At 44.9% G+C, this 14,554-nt stretch overlaps 1 protein-coding gene across 1 annotated transcript in view; it reads left to right on the forward strand.

Moving 5' to 3' along the window:
• LOC129707617 (lamina-associated polypeptide 2, isoforms beta/gamma-like) overlaps nt 1-14,554 on the forward strand; it is a 36,966-nt gene continuing 22,412 nt past the window's right edge. Inside the window, exons 1-2 of the mRNA XM_055652745.1 lie at nt 1-303; nt 12,663-12,798. Coding sequence (XP_055508720.1) covers nt 73-303; nt 12,663-12,798 — 367 coding nt within the window. The 5' untranslated portion in view covers nt 1-72. The remainder of the gene's footprint in view (nt 304-12,662; nt 12,799-14,554) is intronic.

Consider the following 14,554-nt stretch of genomic DNA (forward strand, 5'->3'; position numbering starts at 1 on the left):
AGAGAGAGAGAGAGAGAGAGAGAGAGAGAGAGTGAGTGAGTGGGAGTGAGTAAGTAAGTAAGTAAGTGAGCTATGCCCGAGTACCTGTACGACCCGTCGGTGCTGACCAAGGATCGGCTGAAGAGCGAGTTGGTGGCGCACAGCGTCAGCCTGCCCGTGGGCGACCAGCGCAAGGACGTGTATGTGCAGCTCTACCTCAAGCACCTGACGGCCCGCAACCATCTCCCCCACCGCGGCACAGACTTCTCCAGCGACGAGGAGGATGGAGCCGCCCCCGCCCCCGCTCCGGGCCGCACGCACAGGGTGAGCAAACCCTGCCGCAGGGTCGTGATCCAGCTGCTGCTGGGCCGCCTGTACCCCTTCCTGCAACTGAGGGGGGAGAGTAGGGGTGAGAGGTTTGTACTGATGAAGTATGGGAAGAGGGAGTGGATAATAAAACGTGGAGGAGACGAGGGAGTGGGACGCGTGAGGGAGTGTTGATGTGGTATGTAGGGGAGAGGGTGATGAGGTGTACATTGGGGTGAGTAGGAATCTTATTGAAACATATAAGATTATTACGGGTTTGAACACGCTAGAGGCAGGAAACATGTTCCCGATGTTGGGGGAGTCCAGAACCAGGGGCCACAGTTTAAGAATAAACCATTTAGAACAGAGATGAGGAAACACTTTTTCACACAGAGTTGTGCGTCTGTAGAATTCTCTGCCTCAGTGGAGGCCGGTTCTCTGGATACTTTCAAGAGAGAGCTAGATAGGGCTCTTAAAGATAGCGGAGTCAGCGGATATGGGTAGAAGGCAGGAACGGGGTAGTGATTGTGGATGATCGGCCATGATCACATTGAATGGCTGTGCTGGCTCGAATGGCCTACTCCTGCACCTATTGTCTATTAATTGTCTATTAAGCCTTGAAAAGGGTGAGAAGAGGAGGGTAGGATTGAAGGGGAGATGTTTAGCGTGGGGGTAATGGGGTAGGTGCAGCATGTGAGGGAAGGTTGGGCATAGGTGATGGTGTGTGGAGTGGTGAGGGGGTGATGGAGAAAGCGGGGTGTGAGGTGTTGACGTAGATGGTGGGGAGGAGGTGACAGGAAGAGTAGAGATGTGTGCAGGTGATGGGGAGTGTGGGAACGTGTAGACGTGAGGGGGTGACTGGGTTGTGTGGAGCAAAGGGGCACAATGTTGATGGCATGTTGGGGGTGTAAGGATGAAGAGGCGTTCAGAGTGAGGGGGTTTGAGGATACTGGCGTGTGCAGGTGGTTTGGGGTGAGGGATTGACAGGAATGTGTTATGGGGAGGGGCTGGATGGAGTTGGTTGGATGCTGGGGCTTGAGGGGCTGTGGGAACTGTGGATGTTATAGGGAGAGTGGTGGCATGTCGGACTGATGGCAATGTGGGGCCTTTATGGGTAAGGGGAGATTGAGTAAGGCTGTTGGTGTGTTCACTGCATGGACCTTTAAATGGCAAAAATAAACTTTTATTTGGCAATTTATTTTTGCCATTTAAAGACCCAGGAGCAGCAGCTATGGAGGCAAAGGGATGGTTGTCTATTTGGGTCAAGATCCTGTATCTGGAATGGATGCAAGGTCTTGAGCCAAAATGTCAACCAATCCTTTGCCTGCACAGATAAAGTATTGTTGAGTTTTAAACACCTGTTGATGATACACATTAATTTGTTTCCTAACAGTATTGTTGACTTGGATGGAGGGACAAAATCTACTGTAGTCTGTTTTGCTAAATGTACACATATAATTGGGTTTAGTTTAGTTCAGAGATACAGAGCGGAGACAGGCCCATCGACCCACCAGGTCCGCGTCGACCAGCAATCCCTGCATATTAACACTATCCTACACACTAGGGATAAATTTTTACATTTACCAATCCGATTTACCTACAAACCTGTACGTCTTTGAAGTGTGGGAGGAAACCAAAGATCTCGGGGAGAACCCACGCAGGTCACAGGGAGAACGTACAAACAAACTCCTTACGGACAGCACCTGTAGTCGCGATCGAACCCGGGTCTCCGGCTCCTGCAACTCTACTGCTGCGCCACCGTGCTGCCCAGGTTAGCAAGTTATGAGTAGGATACTGAGCCTGTCCTACAGTATAGGTGAGTTAAATGATGAAGATGATTGAGGTTCCTCATGGTAAGTTGATCCAGAAGAGTAAGGCACATTGTGACTTGGTAGATTGACTTTGGCTTTGATATAGAAGATAGAGGATAATGTGACATTGACTGGAGGTCTCTGAACAGGGATCACAGTTGGGACCTTTGTTGGTATAGATCAGTTTAAAATATTGCTAGAGGGAGTGAGCGGGCGCCTAGAGCGGAGTGGAGTGGAGCGGCGAGGGCTGTCAAAAAATAATAATAATTTAAAAAATAAATTAAAATAAATAAATAAATAAAATGAAAATAAAAAATTAAATAAATAAACGAGAATATTGCTAGAGAAATAGTAGATGGAGTTTCATCCGGACAAGTGTGGGGTGTTGCACTTTGGGAGCTAAAATGTAAGAGAAAAATATACAGTACATGTATACAAAAATATACAAAACTGGTTGAGTTTTTTGAAGATGCAACCAAAATGGTTGATGAGGGCAGAGCTATAGACGTTGTCTATATGGATTTCAGCAAGGTAATTGACAAAGTTCCGCGTGATAGGCTGCTCTGGAAGGTTAGATCGCAGGGGATCCAGGGTGAGCTAGCCAACTGCATAGAAAATTGGCTTAATGGAAGCAGTATCAGTATCAGTATATCTTTATTGTCATTTCCTGAGTACTCGCATACCCAGAGGAAACAAAAAAACGTTGCTCAACCACTGTCAATTCAGTGTGCAGTACAAATAACAACAAGTAAATAGAAATAAAAATACATATATCATGAACAAATTAAATTAAACACTCTACTCTCTACTAAACATCAACAGGCGTTCCGATCGACAGCTGCTGCAGTGTGTCCAGGTTGATGGTTGGTGCGCGATACTTTGGCAGGGGGCTAAGTCCGTTTATCAGAAGCAGAAGATGATGTTGGATGGTTGTTTGGGACTCGAGGTCCATGACTAGTGGTATGCCTCTGGAATCAGTGCTGGGCTATTTGCTGTTTGTGGTTAATATGAACAATTTGGATGGGAACATACAAGGCATGATTAGTAGTTTAGTTTATGGTCACGTGTACCGAGGTACAGTGAAAACTTTTGCATGCTAACCAGTCAGCAGAAAGGCCACATATAATTACAGTTGAGCCATCCACAATGTACATTGATATATGACAAAGGGTATAACGTGAATAACGTTTAGTGCAAGGTAAAGTCTGATCAAAGATTGTCCCGGGATCTCCAATGAGGTCGATAGTATCTCAGGATCCTCTCTAGCTGTTGGTAGAATGGTTCAGTTGTCTGATAACAGCTGGGAAGAAACGGTCTCTGAAGGTGTGCATTTTCACATTTCTATACCTAAACACTTTCCTCATGGCAGAGGGGAGAAGGAGTGACTGGGATGCGACTCGTCCTTAATTAAGCTGGTGATCTTCACGAGGCAGCGTGAGGTGTAAATGGAGTCAATGAAGGGAGGTTGGTTTGTGTGATGGTCTGGGCTGCGTCCACAATTCTCTGCAATTTATTTTGGTCTTGGCTGGAGCTGCTCCTAAACTGCTTGGATTCCATGCGATCTAAACTTCCAGACTTGCCTCCCGTGTGGGATCTCATCTAAAGCCTTGCTGAAGTCCATATACGCAGCATCCACTGTTCAGCCATCAATCCTCTTGATGACCTCTTCAATTCTGGAGTTGATCAGCTTGGTGTATAAAAGAAAGGGAGTCATGACAAAACCTTTTGAAACACTGGGCTGGCTTCAACAGGGTATCGTGTACAAGCATGGTTGCTTTGTTGGAGGAAAGATGCAAATCTTTGTATGGTCCAGAAAAGCTTTACATAATTGATTCCTGAGATGAGATAAGAAGTGGGTAGTAGGGCGCTGTTTCCTGTGGAGTACGTTCATGAATGGAGCAAAAGAAAATTAATGAAGGAAAAACATGTTTAGGCAATGTGCGGATAGAATCTGCAATTGTGAAGATCAGTTCTGTTGAAGAGAGAATTGGAAAATAGTGAACATTTCCATAAAGTTCTTATTGAAGTAGAAGGAAGACAAAATTGCTGGAGAAACTCATCGGGTGAGGCAGCACCTATGGAGAGAAGGAATAGGCGACGTTTCGGGTCGAGAAGTGTCTCAACCTGAAATGATGCCTATTCCTTCTCACCATAGATGCTGCCTCACCCGCTAAGTTTCTCCAGCATTTTTGTCTACCTTCGATTTTTCCAGCATCTGCAATTCTTTCTTAAACATGAGTTGAAGTAGAAAGTGACACTGGTAGATAGCTATTGAATGTGGTGAGTTGAATCGTGGCATCTGTGTAATTACTATTCTAAGATTATATTCTCAATAAGCATTGAAAACTTAATATTGTGTTGCAGTATCGAAAATTACATGACCCGCATTGCATGTAGAAATGTGCACAGTTGGAGCCTTGTACCCCGGATGATAAGACTAAGAGGCTGCTTATTGTATATTCAGTCGGCTTTCCAAATTTAAAAGAACATTCCCTATCACATTTGCTGCTTTGTATGTGGTGTAAAGACCACTGTTAAGTCTATGCTGTGTTAATTCCCCAAATCTTGAATTTGATCATGGTCCTTTTTACTGATTGCAGGCAGGGTGGCACAGTGGCGCAGGAGTAGATCTACTGCCTCACAGCGCCGGAGACCCGGGTTTAATCCTGACTATGGGTGTTGTCTGTATGGAGTTTGTACATTCTCCAGTGACCACGGGGGTTCCGGGCTCCTCCCACATTCCAAAGAAGTGTGTATTTGTAGGTTTATTGGCTTCTGTAAATTGCCCCTAGTGTGCAGGATGCGAAGGTGAGATAACTGAACTCGTGTACCATGTGATCAACGGTCGGTGTTGATTCGGTGGGCCGAAGGGCCTGTTTCCATACTGTGTTTCTAAACTAAACCAACCTCGTGTGTTTGAATCAAAATAAAATGCAGATGTTGGACACAGAAAATGTTGGCAACACTTTGCAGGTTAGGCAACATCTTTGGAAAGTTAAGCAATCTTAATGTTTCAGATTGAAGACCTATGTCAGATTTGGTCACTTTGAGGATAAATTACTGGAATGTTGCGAATTGTCATTTAACGGATGTACACTTCCATTGGACCTCTTCGAATAGCATAATACTGTTGATCTCAAGAATCCAACGTTAAAATCCTGGACATTGGAAAGAAAAGCAGAAAATGCTAGAAATGAGAATGCCAGATAGAATTCAACGTGCACCAAAACGATTAAAAGTTTGTGATTAACAAATTAATGTTAAAGCTGGTTTAGTCAGAAAGTGATAAAAATCATATATGTCTCAATAAGATTCCCTCTCATCCTTCTAAATTCAAGTGTATACAAGCCCAGTCGCACCATTCTTTCAAAATATTACAGTTCCACCATCCACTCAAAAACACATTTTAACATAAACATCCACCACAGTGACTCCTACACATTCCTCACTGTGATGGAAGGCGAAGTAAAGTTCAATTCCTTTCCCTTTGTGGGCTCGGTCGTGGGCCTTGAGCCCCCGTTGACGGGATGATCTTGACTCCCGTAGCCGGCAGCATTTCGGGCCCTCCGCTTCGAGGCTATCCGCTCCCGCATCGGGGGGGGGGGGGGGGGGGGGTCAGCTCCCCCGCGCCGGGCGATCAAACCTCACGTCAGGGCTGGGACTCACGATAGTCCGAGGAGGCTTCCAGCTCCATGGATGGAAGGCTGCAGAGCCCGGAGACTGTGATTCGAAAAATAATCACATCCCCTCCCCCATCCCCCACTTAAAACAAACCGAAGAACATTTAAACACTCTGTAAAATAGTGAAACCTGATTGTTCTTGGCTCATTTCCTCTACATCTTGCATTTCCTTTTTGTACTCCATCTGGCTGATGTTATTACAAATGAATCCCACATTACAGCTACTCTGGTTCTGGAAATTGATCCTTACCAAATTCACAAATTTGTGATGTGGAATAAAATGCACTTTTTATAGAAATTTTGTGCAGATCGATAAGTAAAATGCAAAACAAACAACAAATGTCATCAATATTTATTTTTAGTTACTCAGTGCAGTGGGCCAGTAAGATTTGAATATGAGGTGACCACGTTGATTGGAACAGCAGTCACAGCCAAGTTGCAATGCCCCCTTCAGTCTATGACATTAAACAGACGCCTGAGTGCAATGTTACTGCGCTCCTCGTCTGTGAGACAGTTTATCTACCCTGCATTGTGAGGAGTTGCTTCACTTCCGCTAAGTTACTGTACTTTAATGCATTACCCTGCTGAAACTCTTCCATACCACCTTTATCCCTTGATCCTTAATCCTCGAAACCCCTTCCTTTATCACATGCAAGCCTAGAAGATTTGTTTCACTTAGCATCGATTTGGTACGAACATTGCGAGCTGAAGGGCCAGTTCCTGTTCTGAACTGTTCCGTTTTTCTTGTCCCCTCCCCCTTTCCTAATCACGAGCCATGCACGTCAGAGAAAATGTGTTGCAAATAAAGAGCTATGCCGCTGCACTCTGATATGTCTGTTTATACGTTCTTGGGCTAGAGAGGAATTGGTAGAGGAGTCCCTGTGATTGCCAACCCAATTAACGTAGGGACATAAGTTCATAAGTCATAGGAGCAGAGGTAGGCCATTCAGCGCATTGGGTCTACTCTGCCATTCAATCATGGCTGATCTATCTTTCCCTTCTCCTGCCTTCTCCCCATAGCGCATGATACCTTTACTAATCAAGAATCTGTCCATCTCCACCTTAAAAATACCTAATGTTGGCCTCCACGGCCGTCTGTAGCAATAAATTCCACAAATTCACCACCATCCGACTAAAGAAATTCCTCCTCATTTCCTTCTAAAGGTACATTCTTTTATTTCTGAAGTTATGCTCTCTGGTCCTGGACTTTCCCATTTGTGGAAACATCCTCTCCGCATCCACTCTATTCAGGCCCTTCATTATTCAGTAAGTAATTGGGTTGTATTTACATTTTATTGCCCCCAGTATTGTGACAAAAAATTGGCATAAAGTGTTTCTTTCACACAAACTTTGTTCTTCCCCTCGATCAGGGGCCTCTAAACTTTTCATTATATAGGGCCACATTATATATTTGGCACATTTTCGAGGGCCGTAGGAAAAAATAAAGAAATGGCGTTCGCACACGCACACACATACACACTGACGCACACGTGTGCACACACACACACACACACACACACACACACACACATAGAAAACACACGTGGACTCCCACATACCGAAACACACACAGACGCATAGATCCGCACACCGACACACACACACAGACAGACACACAGGCACAGCAACACACACTCATACATACAGACTCTCTCACACTATCTATATCTCTCTCCCTTTCACACATACACACACAATGTGATGAACCGTCAGGCATATTAGCAAAGACCCACGCAAGCATAATGCTCACCCATTGGGCGCGCGCGCACACACACACACAATACCCAGCTGCCGATCTCCGCAGAGCTGGCAAGAGAGCGGGTGAGGTAGAGGGGAGAGAGAGAGAGAGAAGGTCAGGGGAGGATTTTCCTGGCCATGTTGGCAGAGACCTGATCAAATGGTCCAGGTCAGTGTGGTGCCCCGGAGCAGAAGCTGTTCATGGGTCACCCCCCATGGGGGGAGACCGCTACACACCGACCCTGGCCGACCCTGCCCCCAACGATCTTCCCCCCACGATCCCCCCCCCCCCCCCCCACCCCTCTCGCTCCTCCCCACGCTACCCCCCCCCCCCAACACAACTTGCCTTTGCAACACAGGAGTAGTGCAGCGGTAGAGTCGCTGCCTCACAGCGCCAGAGACCGGTCCCATCCTGACTACGGGTACTTTCTGCTCAGAGTTTGTACCTGCGTGGGTTTTCTCCGGGTGCTCTGGTTTCCTCCCACACTCCACGTTTGCAGGTTTTTGAATTTGTCCTGCGTGTATGTAGGATAGTGCTAGTGCGTACGGGCATCGTTTCGATGGGCCGAAGGGCCTGTATTCGCGTTGTATCTCTAAAGCTGCGCTACCACAGAACCCGCTAAATAGCCCGCCACACGGAATGCGTTAACAGCTTGCTGCGGGCCGGATGTGGCCCACTGGCCGTAGTTTGGAGACCCCTGTCCTAGATTAGTGTTGGCTGTGGCTAGTAAATAATGGCAATGGGCCACTTAGTCATCGCTAATAAAATACATTAATATGAAAGAAAAAATATCCCTTAGAAACGTATCTCCCTATATAACTTAGGATTCAATGGGTAAAGTGCGTTCATGTTAACGCAAAATTACAGTGCAGATGTTTTTCTAGGAAATCAACTCTTCTATAACGCAAGAATCACCAGTATCCAGTAATCCTTAACTATTTCCTTTGGCAGGTAAGCTTTCTGTATGGGCTCAGTTGCAGAAATAGGCACCAGATGGACAGCAAAATCTGACAGGAATATTCATTAATAAGTCATCCAATAATAAAGAATTTCAATTGGCTGCAGTTTTATTTTGTTTCAGCATGAAATCTGTAACATCCAGGTTCAGAAACAGTTTCTTCCCCACAGCCATCAGGCTATAACCTATCAATCTACTTCTACCATACAAATGTCCATATGTGTGAAAGGGAGAGAGATGCAGATAGTGTGCGAGAGTCTGCATATATGAGTCTGTGTGTGTGTGTGTGGATCTATGTGTCTGTGTGTTTCGGTATGTGGGAGTCCACGTATGCGTTTCTGTGTGTGTGTGTGTAGAGCAGATTGCTACCTTCAAGATGGGAAAGCCAAGGATCCATGAACCTTACCTCCTCAACAGGACAGCAGTGGAGAGAATCAACACCAAGTTCCTGGGCGTGCAAAACTCTGAAGATTCTCTGGGCGCAACACATTGATGCAATCAATAAGAAACCTCATCAACACCGTTGCTTCATATAAAGATTAGGGAAGATTCTACTTAATAATAGTAATATATACTTTATTGATCCCCTCAGGGAAATTTAGATTCTATTCTATTGAATGTCTTAAGGTATGAAAGAGATTAGTTAAAACAAATGTAGGTTCCTTGCAGTCAGAAACAGGTGAGTTGATCATGGGGAACCAGGATATGGCGGACCAATTGAATAACTACTTTGGTTCCGTCTTCACTAAGGAAGACATAAATGATCTGCCGGAAATAGCAGGGGCCCGCGGGTCAAAGGAGGTGGAGGAATTGAGTGAAATCCAGGTTAGTCACACACAAACACACGTGGACTCCAGTGGTGTTGGGTAAATTGAATGGATAAAAGGTCCTTAAATCCCCTAGGGCCAGATAGGCTGCACCCCAGAGTACTTAAGGAAGTAACTCCAGAAATAGTGGATGCATTAGTAATAATCTTTCAAAACTCTTTAGATTCTGGAGTAGTTCCTGAGGATTGGCGGGTAGCAAACGTAACCCCACTTTTTAAGAAGGGAGGGAGAGAGAAAACAGGGAATTACAGACCAGTTAGTCTAACATCGGTAGTGGGGAAACTGCTAGAGTCAGTTATTAAAGATGGGATAGCAGCACATTTGGAAAGTGAGGTGAAATCATTGGACAAAGTCAGCATGGATTTACGAAAGGTAAATCATGTCTGACGAATCTTATAGAATTTTTCGAGGATGTAACTAGTAGCGTGGATAGGGGAGAACCAGTGGATGTGGTGTATCTGGACTTCCAGAAGGCTTTCGACAAGGTCCCACATAAGAGATTAGTATACAAACTTAAAGCACATGGCATTGGGGGTTCAGTATTGATGTGGATAGAGAACTGGCTGGCAAACAGGAAGCAAAGAGTAGGAGTAAACGGGTCCTTTTCACAATGGCAGGCAGTGACTAGTGGGGTACCGCAAGGCTCAGTACTGGGACCCCAGCTATTTACAATATATATTAATGACCTGGATGAGGGAATTGAAGGCAATATCTCCAAGTTTGCGGATGACACTAAGCTGGGGGGCAGTGTTAGGTGTGAGGAGGATGCTAGGAGACTGCAAGGTGACTTGGATAGGCTGGGTGAGTGGGCAAATGTGTGGCAGATGCAGTTTAATGTGGATAAATGTGAGGTTATCCATTTTGGTGGTAAAAAACGGGAATGGGCCACTATTACCTAAATAAAATGGCCGATTGGGAAAGAAAAAAGATGCAGCGAGACCTGGGTGTCATGGTACACCAGTCATTGAAGGTAGGCATGCAGAGGTGCAGCATGCAGTAAAGAAAGCGAATGGCACGTTGGCTTTCATAGCAAGAGGATTTGAGTATAGGAGCAGGGAGGTTCTACTGCAGTTGTATAGGGTCTTGGTGAGACAACACCTGGAGTATTGCGTGCAGTTTTGGTCTCCAAATCTGAGGAAGGACATTATTGCCATAGAGGGAGTGCAGAGAAGGTTCACCAGACTGATTCCTGGGATGTCAGGACTGTCTTATGAAGAAAGACTGGATAGACTTGGTTTATACTCTCTAGAATTTAGGAGATTGAGAGGGGATCTTATAGAAACTTACAAAATTTCATAAGGGGTTGGACAGGCTAGATGCAGGAAGATTGTTCCCGATGTTGGGGAAGTCCAGGATCAATGGGTCACAGCTTAAGGATATGTGGGAAATCCTTTATGCGTTTCGAGATGAGTGAGAACATTTTTCACACAGAGAGTGGTGAATCTCTGGAACTCTCTGCCACAGAGGGTAGTTGAGGCCAGTTCATTGGCTAATTTAAGACGGAGTTAGATGTGGCCCTTGTGGCTAAGGGGATCAGGGGGTATGGAGAGAAGGCAGGTACGGATACTGAGTTGGATGATCAGCCATGATCATATTAAATGGCGGTGCAGGCTCGAAGGGCCGAATGGCCTACTCCTGCACCTAATTTCTATGTTTCTATGTATATGGAGAGAGCATGCTGACTGGTTACGTCAAGGCCTGATTCAGTAACACAAACACCCGGGACTAAAGGAGGCTGAAGAAAGTGGTAAATATTTGCCCAATCCACCACTGGTATTGATCTCCCCACCTTCGAAGGGATGAACAGGAAGTGTACCTCAAAAAATCTGCTAACATCATCAAAGACGTACATATCCCTACCCATATTCTTACCTCACTATGACCATCGGGAAGAAGGTACAGGATCTTACAAACCATGATCTCTAGGTTCAAGAACAGCTTCTTCCCAGCAACCATCGGTGTCTTGAACCACATTGCACAACCCTAACCACAATCCTATCTAAGCAATGATCTACTATGGCATTTGTTTTTGGTTGCACAACCTACTTTGGTTTTGGAAAGGAAGACTTAATTCTGAAGAAGGTTTCCAACCACTCCATGTTCTCCAGAGAATCTGTCTGACATGCTGAGTTACTCCAGCACTTTGGGGTAGCATGGCGGCACAGCGGTAGTGTTTCTGGCTTACATCAGAGACCCGGGTTCAATCCTGACTACATATGCTGTCTACATAGTTTGAACATTCTTCCCATGACCTGCGTGCTCTGGGTGCTCTCCAAAGACGTACCGGCTTGGAGTCTTGGAGGCTAATTGGCTTGGTAAAATTGTAAATTGTCCTTCGTGTGTGTAGGATAGTGCTAATGAGAATCGTTGGTCGGCACAGGCTCAGTGGGCTGAAGGGCCTGTTTCCGCGCTGTATCTCTGAACTAAACTGTTTTTATTTTAAAACCAGCATCTGCAGTTCCTTGCAGCTCCATATTTTGGTTTTGCACTATTATGGTCGGTTACCTAGTATTACCAACTCTATTTTAATTAATTTATTATACTATCAGTCATTGTATCTTGATTTGTTGTATTATTGATGGGCCTTTGAAGGTGCAACAAGTTAGAATTTCATTGTTCTGTTCCCGATGCATATGATTAAATACACTTGACTCTCTTGAAATATGAGAGAAATGAAGCAATAGACAGCGAAGAAAGCTGTCAAAGGGAGTTGCTTGGGCAGCTCAGGCCACGAAGATAAAGAACAAGTAAGGGTTTCAGGATTCAGGACACGTGCCATTGGGGATATAACCATTCTTATAGAAACTTACAAAATTCTTAAGGGGTTGGACAGGCTAGATGCAGGAAGATTGTTCCCAATGTTAGGGAAGTCCAGGACAAGGGGTCACAGCTTAAGGATAAGGGGGAAATCCTTTAAAACCGAGATGAGAAGAACTTTTTTCACACAGAGAGTGGTGAATCTCTGGAACTCTCTGCCACAGAGGGTAGTTGAGGCCAGTTCATTGGCTATATTTAAGAGGGAGTTAGATGTGGCTAAGGGGATCAGGGGGTATGGAGAGAAGGCAGGTACGGGATACTGAGTTGGATGATCAGCCATGATCATATTGAATGGCGGTGCAGGCTCGAAGGGCCGAATGGCCTACTCCTGCACCTAATTTCTATTTCTATGTTTCTATAGCCACAGGTAAAGTGAAGAGAATAGAGAAGTATGTCGCAGTGAAGGATTGAAGGCAGCTTTAGTGAGGATTTAAGCTTCATCTCAATATGCCATTGCTTTATCTCAATACCTGGTGGCCATGGAAGGAATGATGGAGATTTTCTATGTGTCCGCTCTTGGCTTTAATACTGTCTTCCTTCCACAGAAAGCCACAAGGAAGACGGACAAAGCTGACAAAGCTAGTGTGGAAGAGAATAATGTTACTGATGTGACTCAGCTGACAGATGAGAATTTAAGAGACCAACTTACAAAATATGGGTATTCTGTGGGTCCTATTGTGGGTGAGTAACAATACTGACTAGTGCAGAACATTACAATGGCTATCTGGACTACACTTCTTCCCACCCTGCTTCCTGTAAGGACTCCATCCCCTACTCCCAATTCCTCCATCTACACCGCATCTGCTCCCAGGATGAAGCGTTCCACACCAGATGAGGTTGGAGGAGATACAGGTGAACCTCTGTTGCACCTGGAACGACTGCTTGGGTCCTTGAATGGAGTCGTTGTAATGTTCCACACCGGGGCATCTGAAATGTCCTCATTCTTCAGGGAAGGTTCCCCTCCCCCACCATAGATGAGGCTCGCACCAGGGTCTCTTCCATACCCCGTAACACTGCTCTCTCTCCCCATCCCCCCCCACTCGCAACAAGGGCAGAGTCCCCCTAGTTCTCACCTTTCACCCCACTAGCTCTTTTGTTAACCCTTGCTGTCTCCTCCCCTTCCCATCTCTCCCTCAACCCTCGGGCTCCTCCTCCTCCTTTTTCATTTCTTCTCCCCGCCCCCCCAGTCTGAAGAAAGGTTTCTGCCCGAAACGTTGCCTATTTCCTTTGCTCCATAGATACAGCTGCACCCGCTAAGTTTCTCCCGCATTTTTGTGTACCTTCGATTTTCCAGCATCTGCAGTTCCTTCTTAAACACAATATACCATATACCCACCACCCTCTGTGTAGAAAAAGTTGCCCATTAGATTCCTATTAAATCTTCCCCATCTCACCTTAAACCTACGTCCTCTGGTTCTTGATTCCCCTACTCTGTGTAAAAGACTGTGCATCGACTCTTGTATCTATTCCCCTCATGATCTTATTCATCAATATAAAATTACCCTCATCCTCCTGTGATCCTATGAATAAAATCCTAGCCTGCCCAACCTCTCCCTTTAGCTCGGGCCCTCAAGTCCTGGCAACAACCTCGTAAATCTTCTCTGCATTCTAGCTTTAGTTTAGTTTTGTTCATTTTATATCTTTTCGGGTAGCTTCTCATGTAGTTTTGATGTCAGCATTGTTAAGACATGATAAATGCATATTTCCTCTCCCAAATTAAAGTAAAGGTTAATTTTTCATGCATTTCTTGCTCCATTTTAGATTTTCATCTATGACAGTAAATTAATGATTGGGCAACTGCCTAATTGATTTATTATAATCTGGGATGAATGCCTTAATTTACATGTTATATAACCAACCTGAAAAGGCAGTACGGTCTGTTTATCTCCTCTTCATACTGCTTTCCAAACAAAAAATTATCAATAGAAGGAAATTCCTGCTCGGCAAATGTGAACTAGAAACTGAACTCAAATAAGATTCAATCGAATTTCAATTTGAAGACAATAATATATTGATATGAAGATTTAACCTGTGCGTGAATCGCCATTCACCAGGTGTGTTTTGGTATCTGGACATTGTTAATAGTAATAACTTATTTTTACGTGGAACTTCATTACTTTTTCAGAATTTCATGCATTCTTAGGGTCAAATGAGTTCTGATCTTACTGACAAATGTTCTAAGACATTGAGTTGGCAAACGGCATTTAATTAATGATAATAATAATGCAGAAAATAAGTTTTCATCATGGTATTGAAAAGTTGCTTTGCATCCCACAAATAGTTTCCGGCTCCAAAGCCACCACAAGTTTGAGGTTTAAGAACAGTCTGGGCCTTTGCAGCAAATCTCAGGTCAATGTCACCTTGAACGGGAAATTGCTGCCTTATCAAACTTCGTGCTGGAGTGTTACAGCGTTGTGCAATCCCCTGGTATAAGTCT

Source organism: Leucoraja erinacea, chromosome 22 (assembly GCF_028641065.1).
Source record: "Leucoraja erinacea ecotype New England chromosome 22, Leri_hhj_1, whole genome shotgun sequence".
Taxonomy (NCBI): domain Eukaryota; kingdom Metazoa; phylum Chordata; class Chondrichthyes; order Rajiformes; family Rajidae; genus Leucoraja; species Leucoraja erinaceus.